The sequence below is a fragment of the Cricetulus griseus genome, chromosome 7, assembly GCF_003668045.3.
Source record: "Cricetulus griseus strain 17A/GY chromosome 7, alternate assembly CriGri-PICRH-1.0, whole genome shotgun sequence".
Classification (NCBI taxonomy): domain Eukaryota; kingdom Metazoa; phylum Chordata; class Mammalia; order Rodentia; family Cricetidae; genus Cricetulus; species Cricetulus griseus.
In genome coordinates, this window is record NC_048600.1 from 18,811,629 (window position 1) to 18,825,697 (window position 14,069).

At 50.9% G+C, this 14,069-nt stretch overlaps 1 protein-coding gene across 1 annotated transcript in view; it reads left to right on the top strand.

Moving 5' to 3' along the window:
• Positions 1 to 5,584: 5,584 nt before the first annotated feature.
• Positions 5,585 to 14,069, top strand: part of Hs1bp3 (HCLS1 binding protein 3) — a 33,364-nt gene continuing 24,879 nt past the window's right edge. The window contains exons 1-2 of the mRNA XM_027424607.2: positions 5,585 to 5,685; positions 10,945 to 11,110. Of these exons, the coding sequence (XP_027280408.1) occupies positions 5,654 to 5,685; positions 10,945 to 11,110 (198 nt within the window). The 5' untranslated portion in view covers positions 5,585 to 5,653. The remainder of the gene's footprint in view (positions 5,686 to 10,944; positions 11,111 to 14,069) is intronic.

Below are 14,069 nucleotides of genomic sequence, written 5' to 3' on the forward strand. Positions count from 1 at the left end.
GGTTCCTGAGGCCAGACCGCGCAATAGCGCGGGGCCTGGAAACTGCCACAGCCTGGAGAGCTGAAGACCCCCAGCTGGGACGAGGGTCCGCCCTCGGGGTCCCAGACTTGTCCTGCTCCCCCTCCCCCCCTTCCCGCCTCTCGAAGAACCGCGGCAGCTTCCAGCTGGTCGCGGGGACTGCGGGGGCTCAGCAGCAAGAACTGCCTCCCCTCGCTGCAGCGGACCATGTCCCTTTCCTTGTCAGGTGAGGGCCACCCGAGGCTCCAACCTCCCCACCTAAAAGCATTGCAACACCCCCTCCCCGCCCCAAGACCTGAGCGCTCTCCATGGCTGGAGGATGAGGCGTCGCGCATACCCGCCCAGCTTCCTCCCCACTTCTCTCTCGAAAAACACCACCCTCCCAGTTATTTTGCGAGTGCTAGGATTGCAAGACCCAAGCCAAGGCAAGACTGGGCCCCTTCCACTCGGCTTTCTCGCCTTGAGCCCCTTTGGTGGACGGCTCACTAGGAAGTTACAGGGAGCAGCTACAGGGAGATGTTTACTGTGCATGCTTGGTTGGTATTATCTTGGAGCCACAGCCTTCTGAGGATCGCAGTGGGAGGCCAGAGTAAGGAAGAGGCTCTATGGCGAAGGAGTGGCTGGAGGGACAGGGCCGAAAGAGACAGATGGATCCGGAGCGACTGAAGGAAAGGAACAGATTTGGCCGGGGATCTTGGGCCAAAGCAGAAGCCAAACTCTTAAAGGGCTTGATGAATTAGGAAGGCAGCTAGGCAGAGACTAGCCAACTCCCATGCAGAGTGAAGGCTCAGTGTTCGAATGTGCAACCAACGTGGTGACCTCTCTACGGTCTAGGGGGCGGGCGACCACAATTCTGCAAGGTCAGGAGGACAAAAGGCAATGGGCTACTGATTTGTTTGCATGTAGCCACAGCCCAGAAGGTGGGCAGGAGACCCCCAGTGTAGCTCTCTGGTGCCTCTGTGGCCCTTTGAGCATGAGTGGAAAATGTTTTCACCTCACCCCGTCAGTAGGGGACACTGGAGCATTCAGATACACTGGGGGCACTTATTTGGTTAGCCCTGGTTCTAAAGAGAGGACTGTGTGCAGGAGGGAGGTGGACAGCCTGTGTCAATTCAGTTCTGACAAACCCCAGTGTGGAAATGTCCAGAAAATAAACCACCAACTGTCAAGCGGCTTTGAGGGCCGGGACTATACCCCCTCCCTTTACTTTAAAATTGTATTGGTTCCCAAACTGAACATCTAAACCTGGCCTGCGAGTTTGCAGGTCAAGGTGCTATACAAAACCCGCTTCTGGATCAACTATGGCCCAGGGCTCCAGGCTCCCACCCTGCATTACAGATGGACCAGGACACACACACACACACACACACACACACACACACACACACACACACACACACGTACACACAGAGAGGGCAAGCACAAAGACACACAGGTGATTTTTCCCAAGCAATTCCTCCTCCATCCAGACCACCTGGGAGACAAGGGCAAAGCTCAGTCTAGGGCCTCAGGGATGTTTGGGAGCTGGAATGCCCTAACCAGGGTCAATACTTGCAGAGTTGCAAGGGAGGTGGGAAGCTCAGCCTGTAGCAGGCATGCATGCAGCTGGACCAAGGTTTGTGCTGTCTGCCTACTCAGTCTTCCTGCTGTTGGCTTGATAGTGGACAGCTGGGATGACAACCTGCCTTTGGTGCCCAGGTTGGGGAGCAGATGAAAATGCCCTAATTATGGGTTTCCTTCTTTGGGTGCCCTGAGGAAGTGGCTCTGGTAAGACAGAGACTTCCTACTGTAACTCCCTTAACAACAACCTGCACAATGGCCAGCCAGTCAGAGGTCTCTTTGCTCAGAGAGACAATGGATCCTGGTGCCTGGCTGGCCTTCTTTCTACAGTAGGCAGGTATGTCCAGACTGTGTTTCACAAGTCAATTCCATGTTGGAAAAGACTGAGAGCCTTGCATTGTCAATGTCCTGGTTCCAGATCTGGCTTTGTCCACTCACAAGAGACCTGAACTCAAGCCACCTCTTGATCCTCTGGCTGCAAGTCCCTCACCATGCTTCCTGGCCTTGCCTTCTGCCAGCTATAGTGAGACTGACAATCACAGGTCAGCTGAGGGACAGTGAAAGGAACCACAATAGTGGGACCAGGAGTGTGTCCTCTGTATGTCTTCAGTATGACCCACCATGACCTCTGACCTCTAATCCATAGTGGGGGGGGGGGGCATGGAGGGGTACTGGCTTAGGTCTGTCTCCCTGAGGGGAGATGGACAGAGAGACATGACAGCACACTGCAGAGGCATCTACTAGCCTCTTTCCTCTCTTCCCATGACACTGGCTCCTCTACTCAGCCCCTAGGAAGGCTTCAGGAGTCCCAGAAAGACCTGCAACAGCAGAAGGAAAGATTCCAGCAGGTTCTGCCACTGCACCAGTGTCTGCCCTGGGCCAGGCCTCCTCAAGCTGCACGAATTTCCCATGCTTAGCCTATAACTAGGCTGCCCAGGTTGCCCCAAGCAACAGCTCTGGCATTCACACTGGGGTCCTCAAAGCTCTGGCCTCGGGCCTATGGGCGTGGCCTGCTCTGTGGCCCAGACCACCCTGTGGGGAAGGGGAGGAGAGATGATAGGAGAAGGTAGCTTCTTTCCCAGAGGCCTTCCTTAGGGAGTATTTCAGTGCCTCCTAGTTGGGACAACTACAGAGGACTGGTGGATAGTGCCATCTTCTGGCAAGAATATGTAACAGCGCCTGGCTCGTTTAGCAGGGGCCTCTAAACTTCCCTTTTTGGAGGTGTCCTGGGAGAAGAGATGACCACATCCAGTGAGGCCAAGATAAAGACTGCAGTATGAGGGAGGACCCCCGCCTTCAAACCACCATTACTGTGGACTTCCTTTGTGACCCTTATAGAGTTCGCCTCTACCCATAACCCCAGCACTCAGAAGGCAAAGAAATACTGATTTTCGAGAGAGTCTGTGCTGAAAAGTGAGACACTGGCCCTTCAAACATGCAAAGTCTAACATCTCTGCCTCTCAGATGGGAATAGTGTGTGGTTGTTGAGGAGGTGTGTCACTGGGGGTGGGCTTTGAGGTTTCAAAAGCCCATGCCAGGCTCAGTCTCTCTCCCTCTGCCTGATGACTGCAGATCAGGATAGAAAGCTCTCAGCTATGGCTCCAATGCCATGCCTGTCTGCTTCCTGACATGATGGTCATGGACTCACCCTCTAAAACTTTGAGCCAGCTCCAGATTAAATGCTTTCTTTTATGAGTTACCTTGGTCATGGTGTCTCTCCACAGCAATAGAACAGAAGCTAAGACAGCATCCAAAATTAAAAATCAACAAGAACTTTTGTAATCAAAGCTGTCATTGTGTGATAATTTGGAAGGTCCAGTCTTCCAACCTTGGTCAATGAACCCAGGGTTTCTGCTCTACGTACACAATAATGAAGGAAATAGTGCTGGCTAGTGTCTGTCAACTTGACACAAACTATTATCACCTGGGAAGGGGACCTCAACTGAGGAATTGCCTCCATAAAATTGGCTGGTAAAATCAGGCAGTGGTGGTGCATGTCTTTAATCCCAGCACTTGGGAGGCAGAGGTAGGTAGATCTCTGTGAGTTTGAGACCAGCCTGGTGTACAGAGCAAGTTCCAGGAGTGCAAGGACTGATACACAGAGAAACCCTGTCTTGGGAAAAAAATAATAATAAAGATTTATTGTGTGTGCATGTGCATGCACACACACACACACACACACACACACACACACACACACACACACACACACACACGCTGGTGCCTACAGAGACCAGAAGAGGACATTAGATCCTTTGGAGTTGTAGGCAGTTATGAATGACCTAATGTGAGTGCTCAGAATAAAACTCAGATCCTCGAGAAGAATAACAGAGACTCCCTGTGTATCTCAGAAGTGAATCCCATGACTCTGAGCCACAAGAAGTGTGAAAGTTTTACTTTCCTAGCCCTCATAGCAGTCAAAGCAGAAGGAAGGCTGTTGGTGGTGGCTTTTGATCCACGGTGCTTGCTGTACATTTCATCTCGCTCAGTTGCTATGGTCACTCTCAGAATTATGTGGTTCTTTTACTCCCTCCACCCCATCTTCAAGGAGGAAAGCAGAACAATAGCACTCACTTTTCATTCTTGGGTCTGGTACCACCTCCTCCTGGAAGAGTTCTTCATACACCCCTCCTTACCCAGGCTGATACTCATGAGCTCTCCATCTCTAGAGTGTCCTCATGTCCCCAGAGCCTGCATTCTTCTTGAAATCTTTAACTAGCCCCAAGTGGTTAGTGAACACCACTAGACAAAACTGAGTCCCCTTCTTCAGCCCCAGGTCTGAGCTGTGCTGGTGAGCATTGACTTGATGACAAGCAGGATGGTGGTTCTTCCCACTGCACAGTATGGAAATGAGCAGACCCCTGGAGCATCAATTAAGGGACAGAGAAATTGAGCATGTCCTCAGACAACCTACCCCACTAGAAACATATGGGACGCTAAGACATGTCAGGCCAGAGTTCAGACACGCCTCTGCTGATCTGACTTTTTGACAATCCACACAGCACTGGAAGCCTGACTCCCTCTTGGAGAAGTGCACATGAAGCACTCCTCCCAGCCTGGAGAGTGGAAAGTCTTGTGCAAGATGGACTTTGTTACCACTGCCTCAGCCATGGAGCTGAGCAGGAAGCACACAATATCAGATTTAGATCCCACATTCCAGGCATTGTACACAGCTATGCACTGGAGCCTGTGGACCCATGGGAGCAGAAAATGGAATTGCCATCAAGCAAGTGGGTCACTTTCACCAGAATCCTGTGGAACCCTTAGCAGGCATCAGGTGTGCTGAGGTTCCTGTAGTGCACAGGACAAGCCCAAGTCATGGGGAAACCCAGCTTATTAGCTCCAAGGTATTGGCCGCAGGCAGGTTAGCAGCCTGGGATTTCAGGGGGAGTCTTCACTGTGGTCTCTGCTTTCCTAGACCCTCTCAAGGTATCGCTCCAGTGCCCTCATGGGGGAGGGTGTGTCACCTGGACCCTTAGCCTTAATAGTCCCCTTTCTACCCAGCAACCCACAGCTGAATCTTAAGTCCCCAGGTCCTCACCATAGATTCAGTGATATCCAGCATTGGCTGGATGACAAACAAGATGGTGGTCCCTTTCTGCAATGGGCAGAAAAAAGAAGAAAGGGGAATGGAGGAAAGGGTGGGAAAAGGAAAGGAGCGTTTTGGATGGGACAGGAAGGGGGGGGACATTAAAATCTGTTCCTGCCTGTGAGCCTGCTCAGTGAGTGAAAGCACTTTCTGTGCCAGCTTGGTGACCTAAGTTCAACCAATGGTCCCAGGAAGTGGAGAGAGTGCAGAATGGCTGCAGTCCTATCGCCTCTGAGGCCTAAGCATGTACTGGGATAAAATGGCATCAGGTGCCAGGTTTATGAGGTGACTATGGGGGATCTGAGAAGGGTTGAGAAGCAAACTATCACACTATCCCGAGGCCACGGAGCCTGCGAGGTGCAAGGCCTGCCAGCAGGGGGCGGGCCAGAGCCGGGGAGGTGGCTCGGCGCCCTGGCTGGGCGGGGCCAGGACGCAGCGACGCCCGCGTCGCCGGGTCCCGTGACTGTCCACCAGCCTGCCGCCGACATGCAGTCCCCGGCGGTGCTTGTCACCTCCAGGTGAGCCAGAGCCCCGACCCTCGCGTCCCCGGCACCCTAGCTGCCTGAAGGTTTATTCCACTGGACCCCACTATCCCGCGGGGTGGTGGCGCGCCATCTAGCGTCCCGGGTTTTACAGACGAGGAAACTGAGGCCCCCTAGAGGATAAAGCACTCACCCGAGACTCTAGAAAGGCCTGGGGCTGGTGAAATCGGGCCGGCTGGGACTGGGGCCGGTTCCCTGTCTTTGTGTACTTGGGGGTCATTTCTTCCGGACCCCCAAACGTTTCAACGCTAGCTCTGTGTGTACCCGCCCGATGCTAAGCACCAGGGGCAAGGTGAATCAAACAATCTGGTTCTACAGGGGATACCCGCACCAGGGTGGCTAGTGCTGCGGAAGGGAGAGGGCGGTAAGTTCTAGTTGCCTTGCAACACTGCTGTTGGGCGTCACCAGGTAGAGCTGAGACCCTGACAAGTTGGCGCAGGCCAGAGTTCGGGAGCTTCCACAAAGGGGTCAGCGGCATTGCGCACCCATCCAGGACCACACCTAAGGGACCAGCTGGGACGGAATTTAGAAAGGCTGGGAGGGGAGTGGTCCTACTTGTTCCTCATGTTTTAAGTAACTAATAAAATGGCGAACTTCAAGGATATTCGTATACTCCGCCTTTGCTCACCCTACACAAACTCTAGCCAAGACGCCAGCTTATTGTGTAAATGGACGCAACAACCAACACAGGTTCAGCTGTACTCCCAGATCCCAGTCTAGAAAAGTGTGGTTCTGTACATAAACTGGGATGTTGGAAGCTGCTTGCTGTCCTTGGTTTGGTGAATGAGACTGCAGGTCCCATCTGAGATGTCCCTACTGCTCTGTGAGTTGTTTCCTTTCACTGAGCCTCGGTTTCCCTTTCTGTAGATGGTCGTTCTATAGAGACCAGCAATTAATGTCCCCGTTAGCCACACCAAGCAGACTCTTGGCTGTGAATTGGTGCTGGTGCCTAGTTAGGGGAGCGGTGACTTCCCTCAGTGACAGCATGTGCATGGGTGTTACAGGCATAGCTGATGATGATGAGGGCAGAGGAGTTGTAGCCCTGTCCATTCTGACAGTGACAGTGGACCAGGGATCTTACCTTCAAGGAATGCTGACACCTTTGCAAGCACTGAGGTGGCCCTGGACCCAAGACCAACTGATGTTTCCATTCTACACCTGCTGGGCATCTGCCGGGCTTCATGCATGCATCCAGCCAGCAGGGGTTTCCTCATGGGGCTCTTCTGTGCCAGATACTGGTCCAAGATTTTGAATACAACACTGAAGCTTTGATGGGAACGGGACATTTACTGCTGAGAAAGAAGGTGAAATAATGGGAGATCTGGTGATAGACATGAGCTCTTTACTTATTTGTTTGTTGGTTGGTTTTTCAAGACAGGGTTTCTCTGTTTAGCTTTGGAGCCTGTCCTGGAACTCACTCTGTAGACAAGGCTGGTCTCAAACCCACAGCCACTGGGATTAAAGACATGAGTTTTATGCAATGTGGTAGAGGGACATTTTTCTGAGAGATGGCAGGCAAACAGGCACTTGAGAAGTCCCCTGGGGGAGAAAACTATAGTAAGGAAATCTTGACATGTGTGCTCAGCAGAGAAGACAGCAAGAGCCACAGTCCAGAGGTCAGTGTACTCAAGTCAAGGGAGCATGGAGAGAGAGTGCTGGGTGTCCTGGAGAGCCTACAATAGAGAAAATCCACCAGGCTTCATTCCGAGTGTAATGGAAAGCATAGACAGAAAGACCAGGGCTGCTGCCACCCTGTTCTGTAAGCATGTGGAGCTGTGGTGGAGTGGCCCGACTAAGGGGAAGAGGGACTGAGGCCTGTTTAGGTGCTGAGTGTGTTGTGAATGATGAGCTCTGAGGTCTGTGAACGGTGAGGTTGTAGGTGATGGGGAGACATGGAGATCCGTGGCAGAGCTACTACTGCTTCCTGGTACGGGGAGCAGGTGGCACAGGGGAATCGGCATTTGTTCAAACGGGTTCATTTGAAAATATGATTAACAATAAGAGGTGGGATGGCCTGGAGGGAAGAGTCTGGGTCACAGGCAGGAACTGGGGCGCCTTTGACCTGGGATGTCATGGAAGGCCTTGGATCTGGATGAGGCCTGTGGAAGAAGATGGTGCGAGCCAGATCACAGTGAGCCTTGGGAATGAAGTTAATAGGATCCTGAGAGACCTGCACCCACATTGAAAGTGAGCAGCTTGGTTTAGGCCACGGGTGAGCGTACTATAACCCTGAGCCATAAACTGCCAATGGCTTGCTTCTGTGATTCCGGAAAGAGAAAGAGAGAGAGAGAGGGAGAGAGAGAGAGAGAGAGAGAGAGAGAGAGAGAGAGAGAGAGAGAGAGAAAGGCAAAGTGGGTACCTTTTGGCAGGCCCTGCCAAGGTATGCCACTAAACAAACATGCCATGTGCATCAGAGTTAGTGTGAGAGCTTTATTGGGGGGGAGGGAAGGAGGGAGAGAGAGAAGGAGGGAGGGAGGGAGGGAGAGTGGAGGGAGGGAGGGAGGGAGGGAGGGAGGGAGGGAGGAGGGAAAGAGCGAAAGGCCATCTTGGAGTGGGAACATGAAAGAGGCAGACAGACAGAGAACAGGCAAGAAGAGAGCTGAGAGACAAGAAACTCGAGAGAAGCAAGAGATCGAGCTATGCCTGGTGGACACTTTATAGAGGGTGCACATATCCCATAGCTGATGGTGAAAAGGTACCTGGTGCCGGGTGATGATGTAACTGCCTCCATGTCAGGAACTAACAATTTCCAGTTGTATAAGAACATACCCAGTTCGTGCAGGTGTTGTCTGTGGCTGCTTTCCCTTTGCGTCTGAGGGCAGAACTGAACAGATGTAAATGAAGTAAGATAGAGTGCAAAGTTTAAGTTAGTTAAGGTCTGCTCTTACCAACCTCAGTCTTCTGATTCAGTGATTCAAGTGTGTCATCTCTCTCTCTCTCTCTCTCTCTCTCTCTCTCTCTCTCTCTCTCTCTCTGCTTTTTTCAAGACAGGGTTTCTCTGTGTAGCTTAGGAGACTGTCCTGGAATTCACTCTGTAGACCAGGCTGACTTTGAACTCACAGATCTGCCTGCCTCTGCCTCTCTAGTGCCGGGATTAAAGGTGTGTACCACTACTGTCCAGCAAGTGTGTCAGTCTTGCAAATTCCCAGATGATGCTTATTCTGTCCAGGGACCACATCTTTCAAACTCTACATCTGAATGAGATCGTGTTCCCAGGCTTGCTGCTCTTGCCTAAAGTTGGTGGTCAGGAGTTTCAAGGAGAGACAGAGGAGCGTGATTGTGCCAATCAGGCAGAGCTGCCTGGGCACAGGGACAAAGGAAGCGATGAGCTGCACAAGTGGGCTTCTTCTCCAATCCAGCTCCGCCCTAGGCATGAAGACAAGGGAATCAAGCCTGAGATGTAGAGATTCCTGTTGTAGGGATTCCTGTTGTAGTTCAGCTGCTAGGGTCAATACCACAGGGGAAAATGATTGGATATGGAGTTCAGTTCCTGGTGTGGGTGGCTGTGGGTCACCTCCAGGGAGCAGGGTCCATGGGAGGTTCCAGTGGGGGCTCAATTATCCTCTCCTATCGTCTGCCATTCAGGGTGAACAACCTTCCATGTTGTCACTTCCTACTACCTCATTTCATTGTCTTTACAGTCTTAAGGAAAAGTGTGGGTGATTGGTTATGATCTAATAAAGCTTCCCTGAAGATCAGAGAAGCAAAGCAGCCGGTCACTAGAAAGTTCTTACCTCTACCAAGGCTGGGGTGATCCTGTCCTCACCGTGACTGTAACCTGAATACTGAGTGAATATCCTAAGCTCCCGTCTTATATACCTCTCTAGTGCTGGGATTAAGGACGTGCACCACCACCACCTGGCTTCTGTGGCTAACTAGTGTGGCTGCTGGGATTAAAGGTGTGTGCCACCACTGCCTGGCCTCTATGGCTGTGGCTGGCTTTGCATTCTGATCTTCAGGCAAAATTTATTAGATCATAAACAATATATCACCACAGAAAAGATTCCTCATTTTCCTTTCACATTGGCAAAGACTTCCTGGATTATTCCATGGAGCTCTGACACCAAAGACAAGCTACTCCCTTTGAGGGTGTCTGTTCCTATCTTTTAGGAACAGATGAAGTAATTGCACGTATTCCACCTGCTGCAAGTGTCAGATGCTTCTCCCATACCATAGCCTCTAGTCTCCCTCCTCCCTCCTGCTCTTGTGACAGTGGCACATGGTCTCCATCCAGCATCAGACAGAGAACATTGTTGTTTGGCCATTGGTAAAGAAGAGGGCAAGCTTAGTGTATCTCATTGTGTAGCTTGCATCTGCCCTGGATGCCTTGCGATGCTTCCTCAGGGACAGGTTAGCTCAAGCCTGCAGTGGGATTCATGCTTACTGATGCGCCTCACATGGGATGAGAGTTTTCCCCGTGTGTAAAGTCTGTGCAGTCACCGGACACACCCATGCATATTGCATATGTCATGCTTTTAGTAGGCTGCCTCAGCGTGACAGCCTTGTTCCTGTGAGTGTATTCATGACTGCATGTGTGTGTATCTGTGTGTGTGGGTATGTGTATCTGTGTGTGAGTTTGTGTGTCTCTGTGTGTGGCTCTGTGTGTGTCTGTATGTGTATCTGTGTCTCTGTGTGTGTCTGTGTATCTGTGTGTGTATTTGTGTGTATGTGTGTCTGTGTGTATCTGTGTCTCTGTGTGTGTCTGTATGTGTTTGTGTGTCTGTGTGTGTGCCTCTCTCTCTCTCTCTCTCTCTCTCTCTCTCTCTCTCTCTCTCTCTCTGTGTGTGTGTGTGTGTGTGTGTGTGTGTGTGTGTGTGTGTGTGTTGCATTAAAAATACTCCATGGGCTCTGCTGGGCATTCATAGCTCTCTGAGAGCAATAGGTTAACCAGCACCTTTTGCAGTCAGAGAGGATGTTCTAACTGCAACAAGACTGGGGTGTCTGCCCCTTATTATCCAGAGCCACTGTTTCCCTACAGCCTTGAATGTCATTCTAATTCCCCAGCTTCAACAACTCTATTGGCTGTCCCCCTGCCCTCTTTGGAGCTGAGGAGGTATGTCTGTCCAGATTCCCTAGAGGACTTCAATCCTCCGTCTTCACAGACTCAGATGTCTGTCTCAGTCTACAACCCCCTCCCCCCACAAGAATGCAAGGACAGACTGGCAGGGTCACACAACTGAGTGGCCCAGAACACAGTGACCGGGCCCCACTGACCTGCCTTCTTTTGCTTTACAGGCAAGTTCAGAATGTCCACACAGGCCTTGACTTGACAGTGCCACAGCACCAGGAAGTTCGGGGCAAGATGATGTCCGGCCACGTGGAATACCAGATCCTGGTGGTGACCCGCTTGGCTGTGTTCAAGTCTGCCAAGCACCGGCCTGAAGATGTCGTCCAGTTCTTGGTGAGCAGAGGACTCTAGCCATGATACCCTGAGGGTGCCCAGGCAAGGTGTCTGCCCTTCAGGGTGCAGTAGCACCAGAGTCTGACACTTCCCTATACAACCACGTGTCTAGGGGCTGGAGTACTAGATTGTGTGGGAAGACAGGAACACCAGACTATTTCCATGCTTTGAGTCCACAGGAAGGCAGACTTGGAAAGAGACATAGATGGTGACAAGAACACATGGGAGACTGGGAATGTGTAGAGAGAGCAACCTAATACACCTTGGAGAAAAGATTCTGGAAACTTCCTGGAAGAGGTGAAGGCAGGACAATGTTTCAAAGAATAGATGCTGTTACTGGGTGGTGGTGGTGCACACCTTCAATCCCAGCACTTGGAGGCTGAGGCAGGCAGATCTCTGAGTTGGAGGCTAGCCCGGTCTAAAGAGTGAGTTCCAGGACAGCCAGGGCTACCCAGAGAAACTCTGTCTTGGGGAGAGAGGAGGGGGGAGGGAGAGAGGGAGGGAGGGAGGAAGGAAAGGAGATATAGATGGTTCTAAGCAGCAGTGGAGGAGAAGGCTGTCCCGGAAAGAAGGCACAGGAGCTGGGAAGGGGCTTGGAATTGAGAGCCTCTGAGTGATTGAGACTGGTCTTGGGATGACATGGGAGGACACAAGGGTTGGTGACATGCAAGACACAGTTGAACCTGGACTTGTCTTGCAGACATGTAGTTTCAAGCAGGGAAGTGACAGTTCCATCTGTCTTTAACCAGAGTCTAGTAACAGCAAGGCATTGGGATCAGGAGACAGGGAGCCTGGTTTTGGGGACAGCACAGTAAGCCACCAGGCTGGAAGTCCACACAGACAATAGGTGGGGCAAAGGGAGAGGGAGGTGCTTACAGTGTGTAGCTCCCATTGGCTAAGATCAGATATAGATGGAAGTTTCTGTCCCACCTATTCCAACAGCCGTTCAGTCCCAAATAAACACACAGGGGCTTATATTAATTATAAATTGTTTGGCTGATGGCTCAGGCTTCGTATTGTCTAACTTTTAATTATTAACCCATTTCTATTAATCTATGTATCTCCTCGTGGTCTGGGCTTACCTGAGAATGCCCAGGTATCCTACCCTCCCAGTAGCTACATGGTTTCTTCCTGGTGACTCACTCTTGGCATCCCTCTTCCCAGAATTCTCTTAGTAGCCCTGCCTATACTTCTTGTCTGGATACATCTTGCCTGTCTATTGGCCAAAACAGCTTTATTCATCAACCAATAAGAGAAACATGTATTCACAGCATATAGAAACACATCCCCCATCAAACAGCAACATTGGTGAGAAGCAGATTAGGGGCTGTGGTGAGTTCGGTATTCACCCACTGGGTAGACAGACACAGGCAGTCCAGCATAGGATTGGCCCAGGCCTGAGACTTGGGTATTTAGACATAAGTTTGGAAGTCATGTTAAGAGTTGGGAGTGGATAGGGCTGGAGAGATGGCTCAGAGGTTAAGAGCACCGACTGCTCTTCCAAAGGTCCTGAGTTCAATTCCCAGCAACCACATGGTGGCTCACAACCATCCATTATGAGATCTAGTGCCCTCTTATGATGTGCAGATATACATGGAAGTAGAATGTTGTATACATAATAAATAGATAAATAAAAAAGAAAGAAACTCGGTTGTCTTTGCCTCCAAAACAAAATTTAAAAAAAAAAAAAAAAAGAGTTGGGAGTGGATAAAGCTACCCAGACAGCAGAGGTGGATAGCAGGGAAAGGAGCTGAGGGAGAAATCCTAGAGATACCAGCAGGCTAGCAGCAGTTGAGTCTGCCATCAAGGCAGAAAGATGAGACTGGGTGACCAAAGTCACAGAAGCTAAGGGAACAGAGAATTTCAAAAAAGGAGTGATGTGTTCATACATTTATTTACCCTTTGATCTCTTATGGAAGGGGCCCAGACCTGGTGAGCAGGGAAGATGGGATCTTAGGGTAAGATAAAATGAAGCAGAGTCCTCTAGTACCATGAGGGAGCAGCCTGCTGAAGGCTGGTTCCACAACCCAGGCAACCAAGACAAAAGGAAAACAATGAGTGCACAGCTCTGTGACAGCCAGGAACCAAATTATAAGAATAATGTAAGGAGGCTGGAGAGATGGCTCAGAGGTTAAAAACACTGGCTACTCTTCCAGAGGACCTGGATTCAATTCCCAGCACCCACATTGGCAGCTTACAACAGTTTGTAACCCTAGTTCCAGGGGATCTGACACCCTCACACAGACATACATGCAGGCAAAACACCAATGTACCTTTAAAAAAGAACAATATGAGTCACAGAGGAGGAACGTGAGCCCAGAGTTCTGTGTCCACTGTGTTCTGAGAGTGGATCTGCTCTATGAGGCATTTGCAGCTCCTGGTAATCAGACCTGACCTCAGATTGCCCGAGCTCAGTGCACCATGCATTCAGAGAGCAGGAAAAAGGGAGTGAGTGATGCTGGAGCCCCAGAGAGAGGCAGCATCTTGGGAACACTTGGGGTTCGCGTGCAGCCCACTCTGTCCTGTGCGGAGAATTGTATGTCAGAGCAGGGTGAGTGAAAGGTCCCCTGTGGCTTCCACATGCCACACTATTGCTGCTAGCAATGCCTGAACAGTGATGGCCACACCCTGTGGAAAGCATGCTGGGGTGTGTACAAAGTGTGGGCATGCGCGCGTACATGCTGGGGCATTGCAGACCTTGAAGTACCTAAGAGAGCAAAGGAAAACTCATTTATTGCCCCACACACCATGGTATCCAGGGGTGTAGCCCACAGTTATGGCCCGAGGTCTGAAGTCCCCCTGGAATTTCATGAGTTAGCTAAAAGAATAAATGAGTATTTTGTGTCTGTTCCTTAAAAAGGATATATATGTTTTAGTAAAAGCAAGCATTAGTTGCTAGCCTCATGGTAAAGCCAGCCCCTAGGGAGGAACACTATAACCAAGGCCTGGCAGCCACCCT